General features: G+C 40.1%; 1 protein-coding gene across 2 annotated transcripts in view; it reads right to left on the minus strand.

Moving 5' to 3' along the window:
- Window positions 1–19,012, minus strand: part of DOCK5 (dedicator of cytokinesis 5) — a 207,396-nt gene that overhangs the window by 36,863 nt on the left and 151,521 nt on the right. For both annotated transcript variants that reach the window (XR_010022681.1, XM_063087796.1), the window contains exons 28-37: window positions 16,636–16,734; window positions 13,299–13,393; window positions 12,056–12,134; window positions 10,476–10,576; window positions 6,474–6,532; window positions 5,982–6,136; window positions 5,076–5,161; window positions 2,721–2,880; window positions 1,921–1,961; window positions 1,154–1,244 (exon numbers count right to left, since the gene is read on the minus strand). Coding sequence is in view for 1 of the 2 variants with exons in the window: in XM_063087796.1 (XP_062943866.1) it covers window positions 1,154–1,244; window positions 1,921–1,961; window positions 2,721–2,880; window positions 5,076–5,161; window positions 5,982–6,136; window positions 6,474–6,532; window positions 10,476–10,576; window positions 12,056–12,134; window positions 13,299–13,393; window positions 16,636–16,734 (966 nt within the window). In the remaining variant the exon portion in view is untranslated. The remainder of the gene's footprint in view (window positions 1–1,153; window positions 1,245–1,920; window positions 1,962–2,720; window positions 2,881–5,075; window positions 5,162–5,981; window positions 6,137–6,473; window positions 6,533–10,475; window positions 10,577–12,055; window positions 12,135–13,298; window positions 13,394–16,635; window positions 16,735–19,012) is intronic.

Raw genomic sequence — 19,012 nt, forward strand, 5'->3', positions numbered from 1 at the left:
AAGTTTCTGAGCAGCCCAAATGAAAAGACCTATGGTTACAGACACTGGGGTTTATTTTGGGTCATTCTATGGTGAAACCCACAGCCAACAAGCCTTACCATCTAACCCACATACAATAAGCTTTTTAGGGCCCCCATCTTGAATATGAATTGTGGATTCCCTCTGGGCGGTGGAGAGGCAGGGATTCCTGTTTTTATTTAGCAGTGTGGAACAATGTATATGAATTGCTTCAGTAAAAAATAAAAATTATATTATAAAAAGAAATTAATTGTTGGGGACAAGCACAGAGGCAGAAAGATCGAATAGGAGGCCACTGTAGTGCTCAAGGTGACAGGTGCTGGTAGCTGGGGCCAGATGGCATCAAGACAGATAAAGAAAAGTGGGCAGGCTAAGGGCACGTTCTGGACACAGTGTCCATGATTACTGCTCATTGAGAACGTGGGAGGTGGTGAATAAAAGACAGGAATCAAAGACTACAAGGAAAGTGTCTGAGCAAATATACGGATGGTGATGGCACTTAGGAAAATGATAAGAAAGGGGTGGTGGGCTGGGTTAGGAAGGGGGAGAGGAGTGGGCGGTAAAGGTTTCCATTGCAGACACATTAAGCTTGAGCTGTCTATTAGTCATTCAAAAACTGATGTCAAAAGAACAGTTTATACATGAATCCAAAGGGAGAGGAGGTGGTCAGGGCTAGAAGTAATCATTCGAGATTCAAGACATATAGATGTGTTTATATCTGTGCCACGCTGTAATTTTATTTAGGGAGAGAGTATAAATAGAAAAGTACTTTTATGGTACTATATTCGTTTACAGCTCATCTCTCTGCAGTTTGACAAATCTTTTTATATATTAATCAATGTGTGTTTTATATCTTTCATTAGCGTGTCAATTACTGGAGACTTGTTGTGTTCTGCTTCCTAAGGATTTTTAAATAAATGATAAATAAACGACATTTTCCCAACCTTGATCTGACAATTAGCTGTTCCTATTTAAAAGCTATAGAAATATCGTGGGATAGATGGATATCCCTTGAATAAGGTTTTTTCTGGTCAAAATCATGCAGCGTATAGAATTTAGTCCCAAAGGACAGAACAGGTGACGTCCTGCACACTGCCTCCCACCCTGTTGAAGCAAGTGCCCCCGATCCATTCACCTGCAGAAGCTCAGCGTGTAAGAGAAGTGTGTAGGCAGCTTCTGTGTAGTTCTCACAATCTCGGTGCAAATCTCGAAGCTTGTACAAATATCTGGTAAGAAGGAGAGAAAGGAGGCATTTTGTGGCTCGGGAGTTGATCTAGAATTCAGCTCGTTCCACAACCAGAACCCAGCCTGCTTCCCAGCCTATTCCCACCCACCGCTGTGTAGGAAACTTCTTTTCTCTTGGGTAAAGGAGTAGCTTACTTCCTATTTGTTTAATCCAGTGCTGCTTCTGGCCTCTGACTTCTCTACTGCATCTCTTCTACTTTCCACTCTTCCTTTAAGGCAGTGGTACTTAATTATTATTTTTTTTTAAGTCTTGGACCCCTTTGGGAAGATAATGAAAGCTATGGCATCTCTTCCGAAGAACATGCCTATAGTTTATGTACAAGTCAGTTTCATTTTCAGGGATTCATGGACTCCAGACTAAGACTCCTTGGTAGGTGGTCACATCCTACCCCTGGGCAGCCTCTCCTGACTACCCTGGCCAGAAGTCTCCTGGCCCTCCCTGAACCCCAACATGACCCTATGTAGGCACCTCCTCCTATTGCACTTACTGGTGCATCTGTCTAAAGAGTACATCCTTGTGGGGCAGATGGGGCATCTCATGTACCTGTAGGTGACTCTCAAAGCAGCAAGCATGGTGTCAGGCACAGTACTGGTTGAAGGAATAAATCACAAAGCTGTGACATAACTAGCAAAAACAGGACATTTCCTTCATCTTACCTTATGTATATGTCCTCTCTTTTCTTTTCTTTATAAAAATTCTGCCAAAAAAGAGATCATAAAATATCAGTGTAAATCCAGGGCTGTTGATGAGCTGGCCACAAAAATGGCCAAACCACTATAGTTGCTTTTCAACAGTGTCACTTTTCCAGAGAGTTCACCGTTTCCCTTTAACAAATACCCCCACAAGAAAAGGAAGCGATAGATTATTTTAAAAAGTTAAGTTGAAGAATTTTTTTAAGGACCATGCTTCTAAGGGAACAGATACCTAGCTCATGTACTCAAGTCACTGGGTCCACCGTTTTCTCAGGAGGCAGACAGGCTGTGGGTTCTTAGTTTATATGAGGCAGAGGTGTGGACAGCACCCTAAGCCTCTGAGGTGTGTGTCCCCAGTTAACACGTCTTGGGAAAGGCAGGACCAAAGAGTCTGATCCCCGTGAGGATGTCACATACTAACCCCCTACTCATGGTACAGGGCTTCTGATGGATACTCATCTGTGTCCTCTAATTCCAACAAAGCAATCACATAAGACAGAAACAGGTGGAGAGTGGCCTTCAGAAAAAGAGCTGAATCGAGAGCTTATGTTGGATTTTCCATCCCCGTTTCCAAATTTATTCTCAAGATCTGAGGCTGCTGGAGTCAAAGCTGAGTCAGCTGGTCCAATTAGATTGAACAGGACACAGACTGCATAAAGGTGACCCAGGCATCCTTGTGTCAGTGAGATCTCCCTAGAGCTGAGCTGTGGGGTGCAGGGGTGGCCTGGCCTTGCCCTCCCACCCTCGCAGGGGCTGGCACATACCAGCACGTTCACGGTGCAGCTCATGCGGTTCTCCTTGCTCTCGTCATGCATGATGATGGTTCTGTAGTCCAGCAGATTCTCCAAGAGGCTGCTCACCAGCAGGGCAAACACTTCCCCGGAGCTGGACAGGTATTTATGTTTCCGGCAATGTTCTAGGAGCCTGGGGTAGAGGGGAGGTAGAGACACATGCTCACGTTCCTTGCTGCCATTTCAGTCCAGCACCCTTGGTGAGCACGGACCAAGGGCCCAGCAGCAGGTGGTGCAAGATGAGATGGCACAGATGTCAGTTAAGCCAGCACATGCCTTCGTGGAACACCCTCCTGTCTTGGTACCTTCACTTACGCAGTGCCTCTGTGTGTACGAAGGTTCTACATTTTCCGAAGGGCTTTGTTCAAGTCCCACCACCACCTCGAATTCCAGCCGGCACTGTCCTTATTTGAACAACTGTTTTATTTTTTTCCAGTCAGTGTCACAGAATTGAGAACCTCTGCCCAGAAGGTTGCTATATACTACCTGATGTCTTTAACCAACTTGTGTTAGACCATCTTCCCTACGTCTTTATTCTCCCTAAGGCCTGGCACTCAGGGCATCTCATGGGCATTCTGGAAAGTCTCAGATTGATGTCCAGCCTAGAGGAACCTAGTACACATCCAGAGTTATGGCTCATCAGATAAAAGTGTTATTTTCAAATAAAAATGCAGAGTTGTAAATAAGCAAACGGAGGCTAAACTTTTGGTCTAAATCCTCTCCCTTTGGACCCATATAGAGCAAAGTTCTGCGGCTACTTAGATTAGGCAATTAAAAGAAAACTTGGGAAAAGGGAGAAAAAAAGAGAAAGAAATGGATCCAAAAAATTAGTCCAGACTGCAGGACTGCTCTTGGGTATTGGAGATTTGTGTGGTCACATTCTTCTGAGTTAGTGGTCCAGGAAGAACCAAGAAAACAAACTAAGATCTTCATGTAAAAAATCAGCTACAGGATTTTTTTTTAAAAGTGAGTAGTAGTTTATCATGTTTGAATATCATATGTGTGTGTATTTTTGCATAACTTCTCCATTTAATTACACATGAGATCAGAATTGCTAAAGTGATAAACTGGGAGGTTTGAAGCCCAAACAGACAGATCTAATGGAAACAGGATAAAAAGGTCACCAAAAGGTCTTATCATCATTAAAAATAAAATAAGAAAGACTTCTAGTTCTTTAAAATACAGACTGTTCATCAATTCAAGTTGATTTCTGAGTCTTCAGGGTGCTGGTTCCTTAGGGAATCTTGAAAAAAAAGAAAGAAAAAAGTTGGGAGTCCCTGTCCCTAACTAGTTTTATCTAGTGTATAAAACTCCCACAAAACAGCTAATGAAAAAATGACCTAGGCTAGTACTCACTAGGTGACATAGCGGGTCAATATTATAAAAGTTCAGAGAAATCAATAGTCAAGAGTAGTTCCAGTCCTGAATGACGGGAAGATTTGTAAGCAATGATAATAGTAACACCCAGCAGTACTAGAGCAGTCGACATTTATTAAGCATGAACTCTGCAACAGACACTGTGTGAGCAGGTCATCTCACTTAATCCCAGCGACAACACCAAAAAATAGATACTATGCTTTCATATGGAAAAAAAGGAGGTGTCAGATAGGTTGAAGAACTTGTCCAGAGTCAGACTCCTAGTATGTGGTAAAAACAGGATCTGAAGCTCAGTCTCTAACTCCAGCATGCAACTGTTTGCAACCACTCCTACTCTTTTCATACTGTTCTTCCACATGTACAAAGGAGACTGAAGAGGGCAAGAGGAGGATGGGTGAGTGCCTGTGGAGGTGGGGATGGAGGTGGGGACGGAGGTCGGGGCAGGGGGGTAGCACAGAGCAAGAAATGGACAGGCTGAGTCGGGTAAGGGGACAGGGCAGCGAGAAGACCAATCTGGCTGAAGATAGAACTGCCTTTTCTTAGAGGTCCTTTATAGGGCATAAGGTACTTTTCCATACAAAGTGGACCCTGAAATACTTTTTGCTTTAATTTGTTGCTTTGAAGCCAAAATTAGAGGTGCTAACACCTGTGCTGAGGTTCAGAAATTCAGGCCTTGGGCAAAATGCAGTGCTCTGCACATTTCCTTCTGTCCTCCGTCTGCTCGGTTCTCTGGGCCGGGTTGGCCAGGAGAACAAGGGCATGTGCCTTGCATCAGCTAGACAATGTCAGCAGTGGATGGGATAAACATCATGGACCCCACCAAGGACCACGGTGGGGCGACTGCAGGGCTTCTGAGATGACTCAATGGCCCTGTTGGTGCAGCAGAAGCCCTGTTTGACTCTGTTACAAAATGACACTACCACCTTGAGCTTTTGTTTCTGAAATACTCACAGTTTTTCCAGAAGAACCTTGTATTGTTCATCTCCTCTGCCACCTTCTACCTCTTGGTCCAGCTTTGTGATCAACTCATTCTCAAACTGAAAGCAAAGTCAGAATTTCACAGGAGAATGTTGCATCCTTAGAAAAAGACATGACAGACACCTGGCAAATCTTTCTAGTTTTGGCTCGACCTCTTCACTGAATTGTGATTGTTTCCAGCATATACAGGGGAGGACCACACTTCACATCTTTCATGTGCTCCAAGCTCCCATCTAAAGGTTCTAATGCAGTCTCACGTTATTCTGTCTTTTGCTCTATATTTGCAAAAAAAAAAATATAATCCAAAACATTATTTTTTGTTACAACTATGCATATAAAAATGGCATAATGATTTAAATTTTCTTTTCTTTTTTTCTTGTTTAAGACTGGGCAGTGGGATGGCTTTTTTTAAAGCTTCATAGCTGCAAAATCTTCCTTACAGTATTAATACACCTTGTAGATAAGGAAACTGAGGCATGGTGAAGATATCCCAGGCAAACTGAGTTTTCAAAACTAGGGCGTAAATGATTAGACCTCAATTACATCATACCCTAAGCTGCACTACAACAGAGGCGTTTTCCTCTATTTGCTTCATTATTCTCTCAGCTATACTGTGAGATAGACAGAATTAAAAGGCAGGAAGTCAGCTTTTAATTATCCAGAGACAGTGTTGCTTTAGGAAAGACGTGTAGCAAGAAGATTTCTTCTAGGCTCTGGTTACATCGCTAATTGCTTTACAAAATGAAATATAAAATGAATTTTTAGATCGACTTTGATTTGTATTATTCAGGCTACAGCTTATTTATATAGAAAGAAAATAACTAAAGGAGAGCTGACTATATGTGCACGAGTCAGATTACAGGGTCTGCCACTCCTTACCATATGGAAGTTGCCGTTCCCACTGAAATTGAATTCACACTGCATCATATCAAAGAAAATAGGGATTGTGGCTTTCTGGAGCTCTACTTGGGGGGTCAGAGTGACCTCCAGAATGGGACCCACCATGGATGGGATGAATTTGATTTTGTGGGGACCTGAAATGAAAGTAAATAAAGATATTAAAAAATCCTATTACTGTAAGTAAAGTGTTACACTTTTCCTCCACAGGGCTCATAAGAAAAGAAAAAGGTCATGTGGGTAAATCGACCCAATTCCAAAGTGAGTAACTAACATGGTATTCTGATGGCATGGGGGTGACTTAATAATAGAAGTTCATTGTCAATATCCCAGTGGAGATGAGGGTGTAAAACTCTCAAGCCAACCCTCACATCTAGACATCACACACAAATAAATGTCAGGGTTACATGAATTAAAATAAAAAAGAACTCATTGTGGGATGCTTGGGCCTGCTCAAGGTTATTAAACACTCACCCAGGTTATACCACATGTCCCGGATCCTAAAGCCGATTTCCTTTCTCATGTCCCCATATCTAGGAAGAAGATCATAAACCAAGACAAGGATGTGCAGTGGAAACACGTTGCATATAATACAATGACGAGGGAATAAAAACAGCCTGTGTCCCCCTGGGTCACAATTAAGGCAGGGTCTGCCATGAGCCGTCCTGCTATAGGGAACGGCATGGGAGGCTGAGGAGTGATACCCCTTGTTTTGCAGGCTACAAGGGGGTCCCATGTGTGTGTTACAGCTCCATGGATGCTCTTGTTTGTTCGCCTGTGGTTGCTTGACAAGGCTTCCCAGAATTAACAGCCTAACCTTTTGGCTTAGTATGGCTTTGGGAAATTCCCTGGAGTTTCTCAAAGGACGTGTTAAAATACATCAAAATTAACTGGTTTATTTAGAGGGCATCATCAGTACTAAAGGTGTTTTTGATGCATGTTCCCGGTATGGTTTGGCTCCATTTAATTTTGTCATTAATCTTCCTTGTTAGTGATGTGTGCATGGACCCATTGTGGCTGTAGTCATGCTCTTGTACCTGTGGGATGAAGCTATTACATTAGGTTTCTATTTACATTCCCCCAGGGAGATGGTGGGTCCGAGTGCAGTGATGTTTACAACTTAACTGATCAACAACCAGTTACAGATTTCTTTGTTTCTCCCCACTCCCACAGTTTCACTTGATTTGCCAAGTACATGTTGTTTCCCTAGTAATAATAAGAATGATATACTGCGTTTTTGTTTGAGTGGGATCATTTAATTTTTCACTTTGTTCCTTGTACTGTTCCCAGAGTCAATTGGTAAAAAAAGTAGAAAGTTTCACTATAAACATAAATAGGTAAAATAGTAAAAATATATAATAAAGTTTTTGATATTAATAGATTTTTTTTAGTTTATAGTATAATTGTTTTTAATAGTAGTATAAAATATAATAAAACATTATAATCAAGTTTTATTATATAAAATCATCTTGTATATATTGTGATTTTGGTCATAAATTAAAATAATAAATATAAACATAAGACATTAAATTGTTAAATATAAGTATAAGTAAGATTTTATAAGAACTTAGAATATAAGTTTATGTGTAAGTTTAAAAGTTCAAGAATGGTGATTCAGACCAAAAGTCTGACGCTCTCTAATGCCAAGCATGCTGCTATTGTATAGTTTCCTGGCCACAAGCCACAGGCTTTGGGGTGAACTATTGATGTATGAGTAGATGTTCTTGTCACAACATGAGTGCCTTGGAACGTTTTGACCTTTCTTTTTCAATAGAAACAAAATTAAAAATGTTTGATTAAAAAATAAATCAATATGTAAAAGATTAGGTAAAAACATATAAATAAAGCAAGATTCTTGTGGTTGTTGTCCACACTTGCACTAGACATCTGTGGTCCGTCTCTTTCTTTCCTCGCCGATGCCACAACACCTAGTTCAGTTCCAACGAATCCTGCGGAGCTGGTCTCCGGCAAGGGTCAATGTAAGAGATGAGATCCATACCTAAAGAAGCCCCCAAAGAGAACTGAGCCACACAGAGGACAGGGGACGTGAACAGCAGGAGGAACCAAATGCACATGTAGAAGAATAACCAAGAAGGTGAGATGAACAAGCTTAGTGAAGGCAGAAGACTGGGAATAGGCTGGTTGCTGTGAAGCAAAGAAATAACCAAACAAAACATAACAAATGGATGCTAATGAGAAAGAAGATGAAAGAGGTATGATCTACGTAGTAATGTGACTGAAGGCTAACAAACGGGCTGACTTTGTACTTATATTCAGGTAACAGACATCTACTCCAGTGTGGTCTTCAAAGTACTCACATTGGAAAGCCCTAGATCATGCTTTCTCAATGGGGGCGATATTGCCCACAGAAGGGTGAATATTTATCCTTAGAGGGAAAAAAAGCTTACTGTTTCTAATCTATACCGTGCAGACACCCATACAGTACATCAACAGATATACACTGTACCTGTGGTATTAAAATTGATGGACAGGGGTGTGATTAGAAAAGCAATGTCTAAAAAGGCTCCTTATCAGAGCTGATAATGAGAAAGAGAAACATTGGTCTAGACAGTGCTTCTTAGGTGGAGGTGAATCAGAATCACCTGGACATCTCTTATAGAACACTTGTGCCTGAGAGTACCCCACACCACATATCACATCAGCGGCTGGGGGGTTGGGAAACGGGAAATAGGGTAGGTCAAAATATATCAATATTGTAGATGTTCCCAGGGAAGTTAACATAGACCTACAACCCACCCTACACCACTGCATTACATATTACTTGTGCTACCACTGCCCCAAACATTTCTTTCAAATTCCTCCTTTGGAAATGCCTTTAGAAGCCAGCATAAAAAACAAAACCAAAAAACAAAAAGTCACATTAAAAATTTTCTCTTACTTTTCTATTTTAACAAAAATGTTTAACCTAATTTTATTATTATTAGGTATGTATATGTGGTCAAGGTCTGGTACATAATAAATGATAGATTATAGATAGTCCTCTTGTTTAATAATACCACTGCTGATGCAACTCCTACCAAAAATAAGAGAAAGGTTGAAAAAAACTTTCAGTCACATTTCTGTAACCTTAATATAATTGGGTTTATTTTCCAAGTTTTATCTTTGCCCGTATACATACATAGTTTTACATGGGTTGTGTTCACAGTCATACCTCCCTTTGACCAAAACCAGAATCACTAATCCTAATTAGCCATTTAATTGTTCAGATGTGGCATCAACTAACTTCACTGATGGTTCTTTAACCAAAATCAAATCCATCCTTTTAAGAAGTTATATGAGGGCACTTCAAAAACTTCACAGAAAGATGCATATTATCTTTCAATTCTATTTTTTCCATGAACTTTTTGAAGTGCCCTCATATTGCCACTTAAGATAGTCTAAAGAATGAGATCAAGATAGCCATATTAAAAATCAGTATTCTCAATACCCTCCCCCCGCCGGGAAATCTACAGAACAGGTTTAATTGTTTATCTTTTAAAGCACAGCCATTCAATCTCTTAGCCACCAATCCCAGTTTCTCAGGGAGGAACCACAGGTAGAAGGAGGCTAAATAATTTGCCTAGAACCCCAGATATCCCAGCAAGGAGAACGGAACGGAACTAAAATTTCAAAGTCTTTAAATAATACCTTTCTCGAGTTATTTTTAACCACAAACTCTCTGAGTTTCCAGACTCTCAACGAACCCTGCAACAGACCTGGGGTGGAAGCGCTGAAAATCTCCCCCAGATCTCTCATCTCTCATGCATGTCATTCATTGTGAATTCTGAGCCCGGAAGCCGGAGGGCATATTTTGGTTATGTTTGAGTCTTGCTTCTCTGCTGAAGTGACACAGAGGCAGAGCAACTGGGCTAACGGAGTCTGTCTGTGAGGCGTGAGGGAGAAGGAACACTAGGTCTGCAATTTGGAAAAGCTGCCAGCAGATGGGCAGCTCCTCATGGGGCTGGAGGTGCTGGCCAGCCCAGGTGCTTCTCCAGGTCCAGATTCAATAAAAAGCACGGTGGTGATGGGGAGCATTAATCAGCTACAATGTATATCGACAAAATAAAATTTAAAAAAATAAATAAATAAATAAAAAAATAAAAATAAAAATAAAAATAAAAAGCACGGGACAGGTGGTGGTGAGATGTGAACTTAGAGGAATCTGGGGCCTAGTAAGTGATTATGTTATTATTATTATTTTTTAATTGAAACATAATTGATTATACATATTTGTGGGATACAGAGCTTTCAAACAGTATCTGTGTACAACATGTGATGATCAAATCAGGATAATTAGCATATTTGTCATTACAAAATGTACTCATGGGTTAATGGACACTAAGCGATTATTTCAAAACCTACCTCACTAACAACATGGGTAGCCACTGAGCAATAATTTCTGTGATACAAAATATTGTTTTGCATATAAATGGAAGGATCACCTTCCCAATCTTAAGAGTCTAAAACAACACTTACTTTTTTACAATTTTGTTGCGCTTGGCTTGTGAGAAGGTTTCAAGCTGAAGGGATTCATGGGTGAGAAATGCTACCGCCAAATGGAAGTAGTTGTTCCAGAGCTGTTCAAAATTAATTGTGCGGGCAAAAAGAGAAGGAAAATAACATTAATAAGGGTTATAATAAAACAGTGCCACATGGTAGAAAGTCACTAACCAAGGATTAATGAAAAACAAAATAAACTCACGAGACTTCTTTATCTTTCTTGGGTTTCAATTATTCAGTCCTGAACGTTTTGAGACTTAATATTAAGATTTTTTTAAAAATCCAAACTATTAAGTATTTATTTACTCCTGGGATCAAAGAAGAGTGCTGCTAAGAAGTATACCTATTTATAATAGATAGTTTGGCTACATGTATCGAAAGCCCTGAAATATTGCCCATCTCTGAAGCAGTAAATACTTTTAGGACTTTTTCCTGACAAAATCACTGTGAGTATTTAAAAATATTTAAAACAAGGAAAGTCATCATAGTGCTATTGAACATAAAAGAAAATGGGAACAATCTAAATGTTCATAAGAAGAATTTGGTTAAATAAATCAGGGACCAGCCACACAATGAATTGTATTCAGCCATTAAAAATATTGTGAAAATATTTAACGTCATTGAAAAGATCATATGTCACTGAAAAAAGTAAAGAAAGCAGACTAATAGGTTACCAAAGAACTGACCACCTCATTTCCATTTGGCATACACACATGCACACACACACACACACACACACACACATATTCACATATGAGGAGTCCTCTGAAAGTTCATGGAAAAATTTGTATTATCTTTTACTCCATATTTCCATGAACTTTGAAGTACCCTCATATATGTATATGCATATGTGTGTGTATATATATATATAGTCTCCTCTACTTATAACCCTCTACCTTAAATGTTCCACAGATAAAAACAAAGGCACACGGACACAGAAAAAGCAATTACCAACAAAACGTACTCTGGAACGTATGCTCCATGAGAGCAGGGACCTTATCTGCCTTAACCAGGGCCTAGAATTGTGCCCTGCACATATGAACACATACTCTAATATTTGTTGGATGAATGAATTAATAAACAAGATGGAGTTGTGATCATCTGTTTTGAAATTACTTTGGACTTTCAAAAAGTGTGCATATGAACTGTTCATTAGAACTGAATTTATCTGTATGTAGAACAGTTATCTGTGTGCCTATTTGTAACCATACACATGTAAGCATATTTTTGTACATATTCAAAGAAATCATCACTAAAATGTTAACAGTGAAGGATAGGACTATTTGTATTTTTCATTTTTTTTCTTTTTGCTTAGCAATATTTTCTATTACTTTTCTACATATTTTTTAAACATGTACTACTTTTATAGAAAGAAGGGGAAAAAACCCCTACTTAATTGTGTTTGTGCATTTTAGGAATGTAAACTTTAGGAAATAGGGAATAAACAAGAAAACCTTTCCATCTGAAAATGAAATCTGAGGTGACATTTTGCCAAAATAGTGGAAATAGTCTTGCAGTGGCCAAGAATTCCAGAAACTTCCAGGTCACCTGCTTACCTGAAGTTCAAAGCTTGCCTGATCCATGAAGAATTTTGTGAGAACTTCAGCAAACTGATTTATAGCACGGAAAAAAACCCTAGGGGAAGAAAACACCAGATAAAGAAGGCAACATTATGCCCTTTGAAACGTTTTCCCAACTATGTTAAAAATGAAACCAGTATACTGAACCTGGACTTGGCAACGGAAGACTTTAGAGAACAACAACAGAACACAGTCTAGAGACAAGGGCGAGGAAGTTCAGTTTCTAGAACTGACTAGATGAGCCACTGCGGGCTGGATCCCAACTCAGAGCTGAGACTATAGAGCAGGCCTCGTGAGCCTCAGGCCAGGGCAATTCGTACTCTATGATAACGCTTCTCTTTAAGTCTAGGGTTTCTGATGCAAGTTTTTCTCCTAATCTGTACTTAGGTGGGATGAGTTTTTCTACTGGGTTATCAGGACCATGTAGAGTTAGCATACAGCTTATAATAATGATTTTCTTTGTTTAGCTCATTAAAAAATTCATTTCATTTCCATGTGACCAGTATTTGTTGTGAGCCATTAAGTGTAAGGTGCTGCCTTGAGTGCTGTGTAGAGAGACACCCATCATTCCTGGTCTTGAGAAGTTTACAACTTGGTGGGGGAAATTTACAGCTTGTAAATCTAACCATGAGACAACACAGAATGTGAAAACAATTCTCTGAGTGAGTTTCAAAGGGGTATGGAAAATCAAAGGAAGATAAGACAGCATCCAGGTCAGAAAGGCTTCCTTTGGAGGTGACATTTGAGAAAGTCCTTAAGGAATGGCTGGAATGCTGACAGCTAGAGATCATGGGGACGGCACTGCAGGTGGAAGAAGCCATGTGAGGCAAAACAGAGGACATGTCCAGGGACTTGGAAGAGGCCTTGTGGTAGGAACACAGGTTGCACACATAGGGAAATAGTGGAAGATTAGGCTAGAAAATCAGGGTGGGCCTTGAGTGGCAGGATGAAGGAGGCCATGTGGAACCACTGAAAGACGCTGGGGAGAGCTGAGGTTGAGGATTAACACGAGAGTGACGAGGAGACCAGATGAGAGAAAAGAGTAGAGAGCCTGAGGCGGAGCAGCAGTGGCCCAGGCGAAATCCAGATCATGAGCACATAGGTTAGCACTGTGTGCGTGGGAAGAGATTGACTTTGCAGATGACGGATTTAGCAGCACTTCCCAAAGCCCACACCGCAGACCCAGGTATTCAAAGTCAAGTGCCATGGGTTGTCTTACCTGCTCTGTGTCATATTCATGACCATCCAATCTTTGGCATAGACATTCTTCCCGATCAGATCCTTAAACATGATAAAAGTTTCCATGAGGAAGTCCTGCAGAGAACAAAGGAAGGGCTGGGGAAAAACTGGGTCACGCTCACAGCTTCTCTCCCAGCATGTGGACAAGGACACTGCCTCAGCGCAGGATGTTCTAGTGCCATAGGAACAGCTTGTCGTTTTCATAAGGCTTTTAGAGATAACAAAGCATTCTTATAGCTAGCTGTGATTGGATTTTCACATTGTGTAATCTTATAAGGAAGATGAAGACAAAAAAATTATCCACATTTTATAAATGGAAGAACTGAGGCTGAGAAAAATTAAATGACTCGCCAAAGGTCACAGAAACTAGGTAGCAGGAGAGCTGAGATGAGACCTCGGGGTCTTTGGACCCCGAGTTTACGGGCTTTATCTCTTTAGTCCTCATCTGCTATGTAGTATCTGAATGTCTGCAGCATGTAAAAATAATTCACCAATAATTGTGAGAAGACAGATACTTTTGGTGGCTGGCTGGTACAGGGATCCGAACCCTTAATCTTGGTGTTATAACACCATGCTAACCAAGTGAGCTAACCAGCCAGCCCACAGAAGACAGATACTTTTAATAGATCTGAGTTTAATTCTCCTTTATTATGGTAAGAACAGCACAAAAATGCTACACCCAAGAAGCAGAGTCATGACTCTTCCTATTCTAGGAATGTCATCACATGTAGCCTGGAATAGGGTCTAAACGGTCCTTAAAATGAGATTATAACAGTGATGTAATGACAGTAATAACTAATAATGTAAGCATACAGAGCACAGAACAGCAAAAACATGTATTCTAGTCCACAGGGGGCCGTGCGCAAAAAGTAATGCAGAAATAGCACAATCAGACTGAAAATAAAGTTTTGAAAGCATTTTTTATTAGATAAATCTAGATAATATCCACTGGGATTTCTGAAATAGAAATCCAGTCCAATTTCTCTGGCACTAATCTATACAGTTCTACTTTATGAAGTAGACCGTGTAGCTGCAGGAACACAGTACTTGAGAGGCGGGAGGCCTGGGTTCTACTTCTCATGGTATTTTTCTGAGACACTGGTCGAGTCGGTTCACTTCGTGCATTTTGGACGCCCAACAGCACAGGAATACAAGTGTTTCTGGCTAGAAGTTGTGCTACCCTCTTTTTGTTCTTCTGGTTCGATGGCGAGTCAGACTTATCTACCCCCAATTCTAAAATCATAGGCATAGCTCATGAATTAAAAATTTTTACATCCTACATTTTAAATGCTTCCACCAATTTATGAACCATTCCATTAACTTCTTTCAAACCAGTAAGAATTCATGGTTTGTGAAGCCAGGATTAAGTTTAGATATTGGTTATCTGCTTCTGACACACTGTATCTACATTCAACGCTGGGCAGTCTAAGTTAATGAAATGGAATAATAAAGACAACTCACAGGGCATTCCAAGGCCTCATCTGAACTACCACGTCCCAGTGTCTTTCAATGTGACTTCCTTGGAAGGCAGCATGAGAGACTGAAAGGACAGTTTCCCAGGAGGCAAAAGGCCTGTTTACTGCTCTGCTCTGCCACTGAGGACTGCGAGTCAAGGCAGTTACCTAGTTTCTCCAGGCCTTGGCTCCCTCATGGGGATAATGATCCTTTATAACTAGACCACAAGTGATTAAGAGCACCATTGTTCTGGCAAACAGGAGTTAAGCCTGTCTTTTCTTACTTAACAATGGAGCCAAATAGTCAGAGTTTGAATTTAGAACTTCCCTGTTCTACCTGCTTTCTGGAGAAAATTTGGAAAAAAAAAAAAATCACCAAAATATTTTATGTTAAATTTTATCTTATATTACAATAATAAAATTATCAGTGTAAATAGCTTAGTCTTCATAGGCATTAACTACAAGCCAAGCAAAAAACTAGGCATTTTCCATGCATGGACTCAATCAACACTCACATTAACCCACAAAGTAGGTATTATCTAACAGATGACGAAACTGAGGTTACTGAAGTTAAAAAGCTTGCCCTAACTTTCAGGCAAGGAAGTGAAATGGTCAGAATTCAAACCCAGAGCTGGGTGTTCTGAAGCCGGAGCTCTTCCTCACTACACCATCTGCTTGTGCAGAAGAAAACACGGCCCCCTGGACTTCCACCTCCTCTCTCCTCCTTCCTGATTCCTTTTCACCTGGTCTCTGCAGGTACATCCACATATTGCTGGGTTCCTGTACCATGCTGCCTGCCACAGCGTAGCCTCAGTGGAGGCCTGCTAAGGTCGCTAGCTTAAGCCTCATGGTCCAACACAGCATTATGAGAGTCTACCCTTGGACCAACTGAGAATAATAAACAGTACTTTCTCTCCAGTGCTTGTATGTGAGACCATCATGGGGGCATCACAGAAAGGAGGGTGACTGGCGAGGAAGGAGCTATATATCCCTGGGGACACTGGCCACACTCTGTCACTATAACACAGGCAGAAGGAGAAAATCTAGAACACAAAGAAAACTGGAGTAGGCATGGATGACGGGAAGTCACCCAGAGCAAAGCCTAGTGCAATGTGGCAGCAGTTTGCTAATCCAGCCCCATGTCCAGGCCACTGCTCTGCAGGATCAGATAACATCGTTATGGATGTCTTAGCAGCCACTAACAATTCCCAGAAGGGAAACCTCCTGGAGCAGTAGCCAGAGGACTAACTTCGCCTCTTAGATGGATGAGGCTACTTCAAAAAGTTCGTGGAAAGATTCGTATTATCTTTTAATGCTATTTTTTCCAGGAGCTTTCTGAAGTAACTTTGTATTCTTAACAGCAACTATGAGAACAGTTTTCCTGTTTAGTATAAAAGGGAACAAACTAGTTTCAACTGAAGATAACTTAGATGCACTGGAAGGGGCAGGGGATCACCTCCTCGTTTCTCTCTCCAAAATGATCACATCAACCACATGTTAGACGACTTTTCACACCCCTGCCTTCCTTCTAGAATCTTTGCCATGGCACGAGCAACTAAGATCTCCTCTTTCCAGAGCAAAAAAGATCTCCCAAATGTTTCTAAATGAAGGTTCTCTCTACATCCCAGAGAGGTAGGGGGTGTGTGATGACCTTTTGGTATGTGTATTATACCTTTCTTCAAACCTGTCAAAGAGAGAAAGCAAGAATCGACCTTTTCTCCTTTTTGTAATCTCTGTGGACAGCCACACAGCACTGCAGGGGGCTGGGAGGAGACCCCTGCATGCCAGTTGCTCAGTTTCAATACTTTTTAACCAAACATAGCAAAATTCTCAGGTTACTAGGACCCAGTGAAGACAACTTACAATGATGTCTTGTCTGGTTTTGAAAGTGCTGATATAGTGGTTGTAGTGGCTGTCGTCCATCTGCTGGAGGATGGCAATCATGCAAGCCACAAAACTCCCCTGGAAGGAAAAAGAAAACACAAATCTAAGACTCCTCAGACCACCTGCTGACAAGTGAAGATTTGGGTGCCATATACTTTAATTTTTCCCACCCAAGACCTATGCAGACACCCTACCAATCTGGAAACATGCTGTACGCTAAAGGTCTGAAGGGCATATACTTTGCTCTTTCTGTTGTACCTCCCTTGCTCCCAGTCAGAGTTAAGGAATCTGGAGGGCTTTACCCATGTAGGTCAAGGGACACTAACTTGAAGATCTCATCTAGATTGCCAGTTAAGATGTAACAACTTGTAGGGCTTGAGTTTCTTGTTGAGGCAGAGTTGTAGTACAGAAGTCCATGGAGAAATGTCTGAAATACTTAGATCTGCTAAACGAATCTGAGCGTGGAAGGAGTATAAGAGGAAAAAGAGGGATGGTGACCCTGAGAGGGAAGGAGTGAAGAACAGGAAATGACAATTCCCTGCTAAAACACTGAATGCCACTTCTCCAACTCCAGAACCCTGTAGCCTTTTATCCCCGGCAGGGTATCCATGTGGAATTGTGGACTTGACTTGAAAAAAGTGAATGAATAACTAGATGATTAACATTATTTCTTTTTTTGAGGTCAAGAATTACATATTCAAGATGCTTTCCCCTAGTCCAAATAGATTTGAGTCATAGACTAATTTTCTGGCTAGAAGGCAAATATTTAGGGTTATTATCTTCTTGGTTTTCAAGTACTTATGAAAACAACACCAATTTAAATGAATTTGGCACAGGGAAGATGAATATACAGCTGTTTTGGGGATGGAGGAAATGACTTCCGAAACACGAAAACAATAAAAGACTGTCCATGTGTACTTCTCTCTGAATAAATGTCTGTCTTAGATGGTCTCTTTTGTTTTAAAAAGTTTATTTTTCTAATTATAAAGCAATGGAAACTTATTGTACTAAGTCTTTTGATATATATCACAAATCATCATATAGTTTGCATTTCTCCCAGTGTCTAACACTATTTGTTTCTCCAGGGCCATACCTACTCTGGCTACTAGAGTTTTATTTAGTACCACTTTTTGTTAATTTGCATTTCCTTTGTTCTGAATTGAACATTCTGTCCACATGATTTCTGGGCATTTGTTTTCCTCACTTTGCTATTTTCTCATATTCTTTACTCCATTTTTCTATTAAAATGACAACTTTTTCTTAGTGGTTTACAATAGCTCTTTGTATATTAAGGCTGCAGTGGATTGAATGGTCCCCCAAAGTCAATGAAGTTTAATCCCCACTGTGACTACTAAGAAGATGGGAAATCCTATTATGGCAATTAAAAGGTGGAACCTTGAAGAGGTGATTAGATTCTGAGGATCATGCCATAGTGAATGGATTAATAATGATGGTCATGGGCATGGTTCTGAGCGCTTTAAAAGGAGAGCACATGAGAGTCTCTTTCTCTCTGCTCTGCCATTTTCTGCCATGTGAGACCCTTGTGTTACTTCAAAGCCACCACTAAAGAAGATCCTCACTAGATGTGTTCCCTGGACTTTCGACTTCCCAGTCTCTAAAACTGTAAGCAATACATTTCATTTTTTAAATAAATACTCAGTTCTGTGTACTTTGTTATAAGCTACAGAAATGGACTAACACAAAGGCCATTAGCCACCTGCCATATATGTTACAAATATAGTCACCTACTGCATAATGACATTTTGTTTAATGATGAACAACATATATAAAGTTGGTCAGAGCAATAGGCTGTACCATACAGCCTAGGTGTGTAGTAGGCCATACTATCTAGGTTTGTGTAAGTGCCCTATGACATTTGCACAATGACAAAATTGCCTAATGACACATTTCTAACAATATATCCCCATTGTTAAGAGAAAAATGACTAATTTTTATAGTTTGGTACTTGACATTTGATTTGGGAATATATATATTTTCACATATAGGGTTTTAAATTTTTTATCTGGTAAAATCTATTTTTTCCTTTTATGGCTTCTTTTAACTTTGAAAAATTCATGAATTCTTTTTCTCATAAAAACAGGTACATATTTGTATTTCCTTCTAGCTGCCCTGATTTAATTTTTTTACACTAAACCCTTCATTCCATCTGACATTTATTTTGAGGGTATAGCATCAAATAATGTTTCCAAGTTGTCAATTTTCCAAATAACATCTACTAAAAGCATCTACTTTTAATAACATCTATTAATAAAATCTATTAAATAACATCTACTTTCTCTATTGAAAGGTAACATAATTTTCATATAATCAAAAGTCCTCCTTTTAAATTCTCTCA

The sequence above is a fragment of the Cynocephalus volans genome, chromosome 2 (genome assembly GCF_027409185.1).
Source record: "Cynocephalus volans isolate mCynVol1 chromosome 2, mCynVol1.pri, whole genome shotgun sequence".
Lineage (NCBI taxonomy): Eukaryota > Metazoa > Chordata > Mammalia > Dermoptera > Cynocephalidae > Cynocephalus > Cynocephalus volans.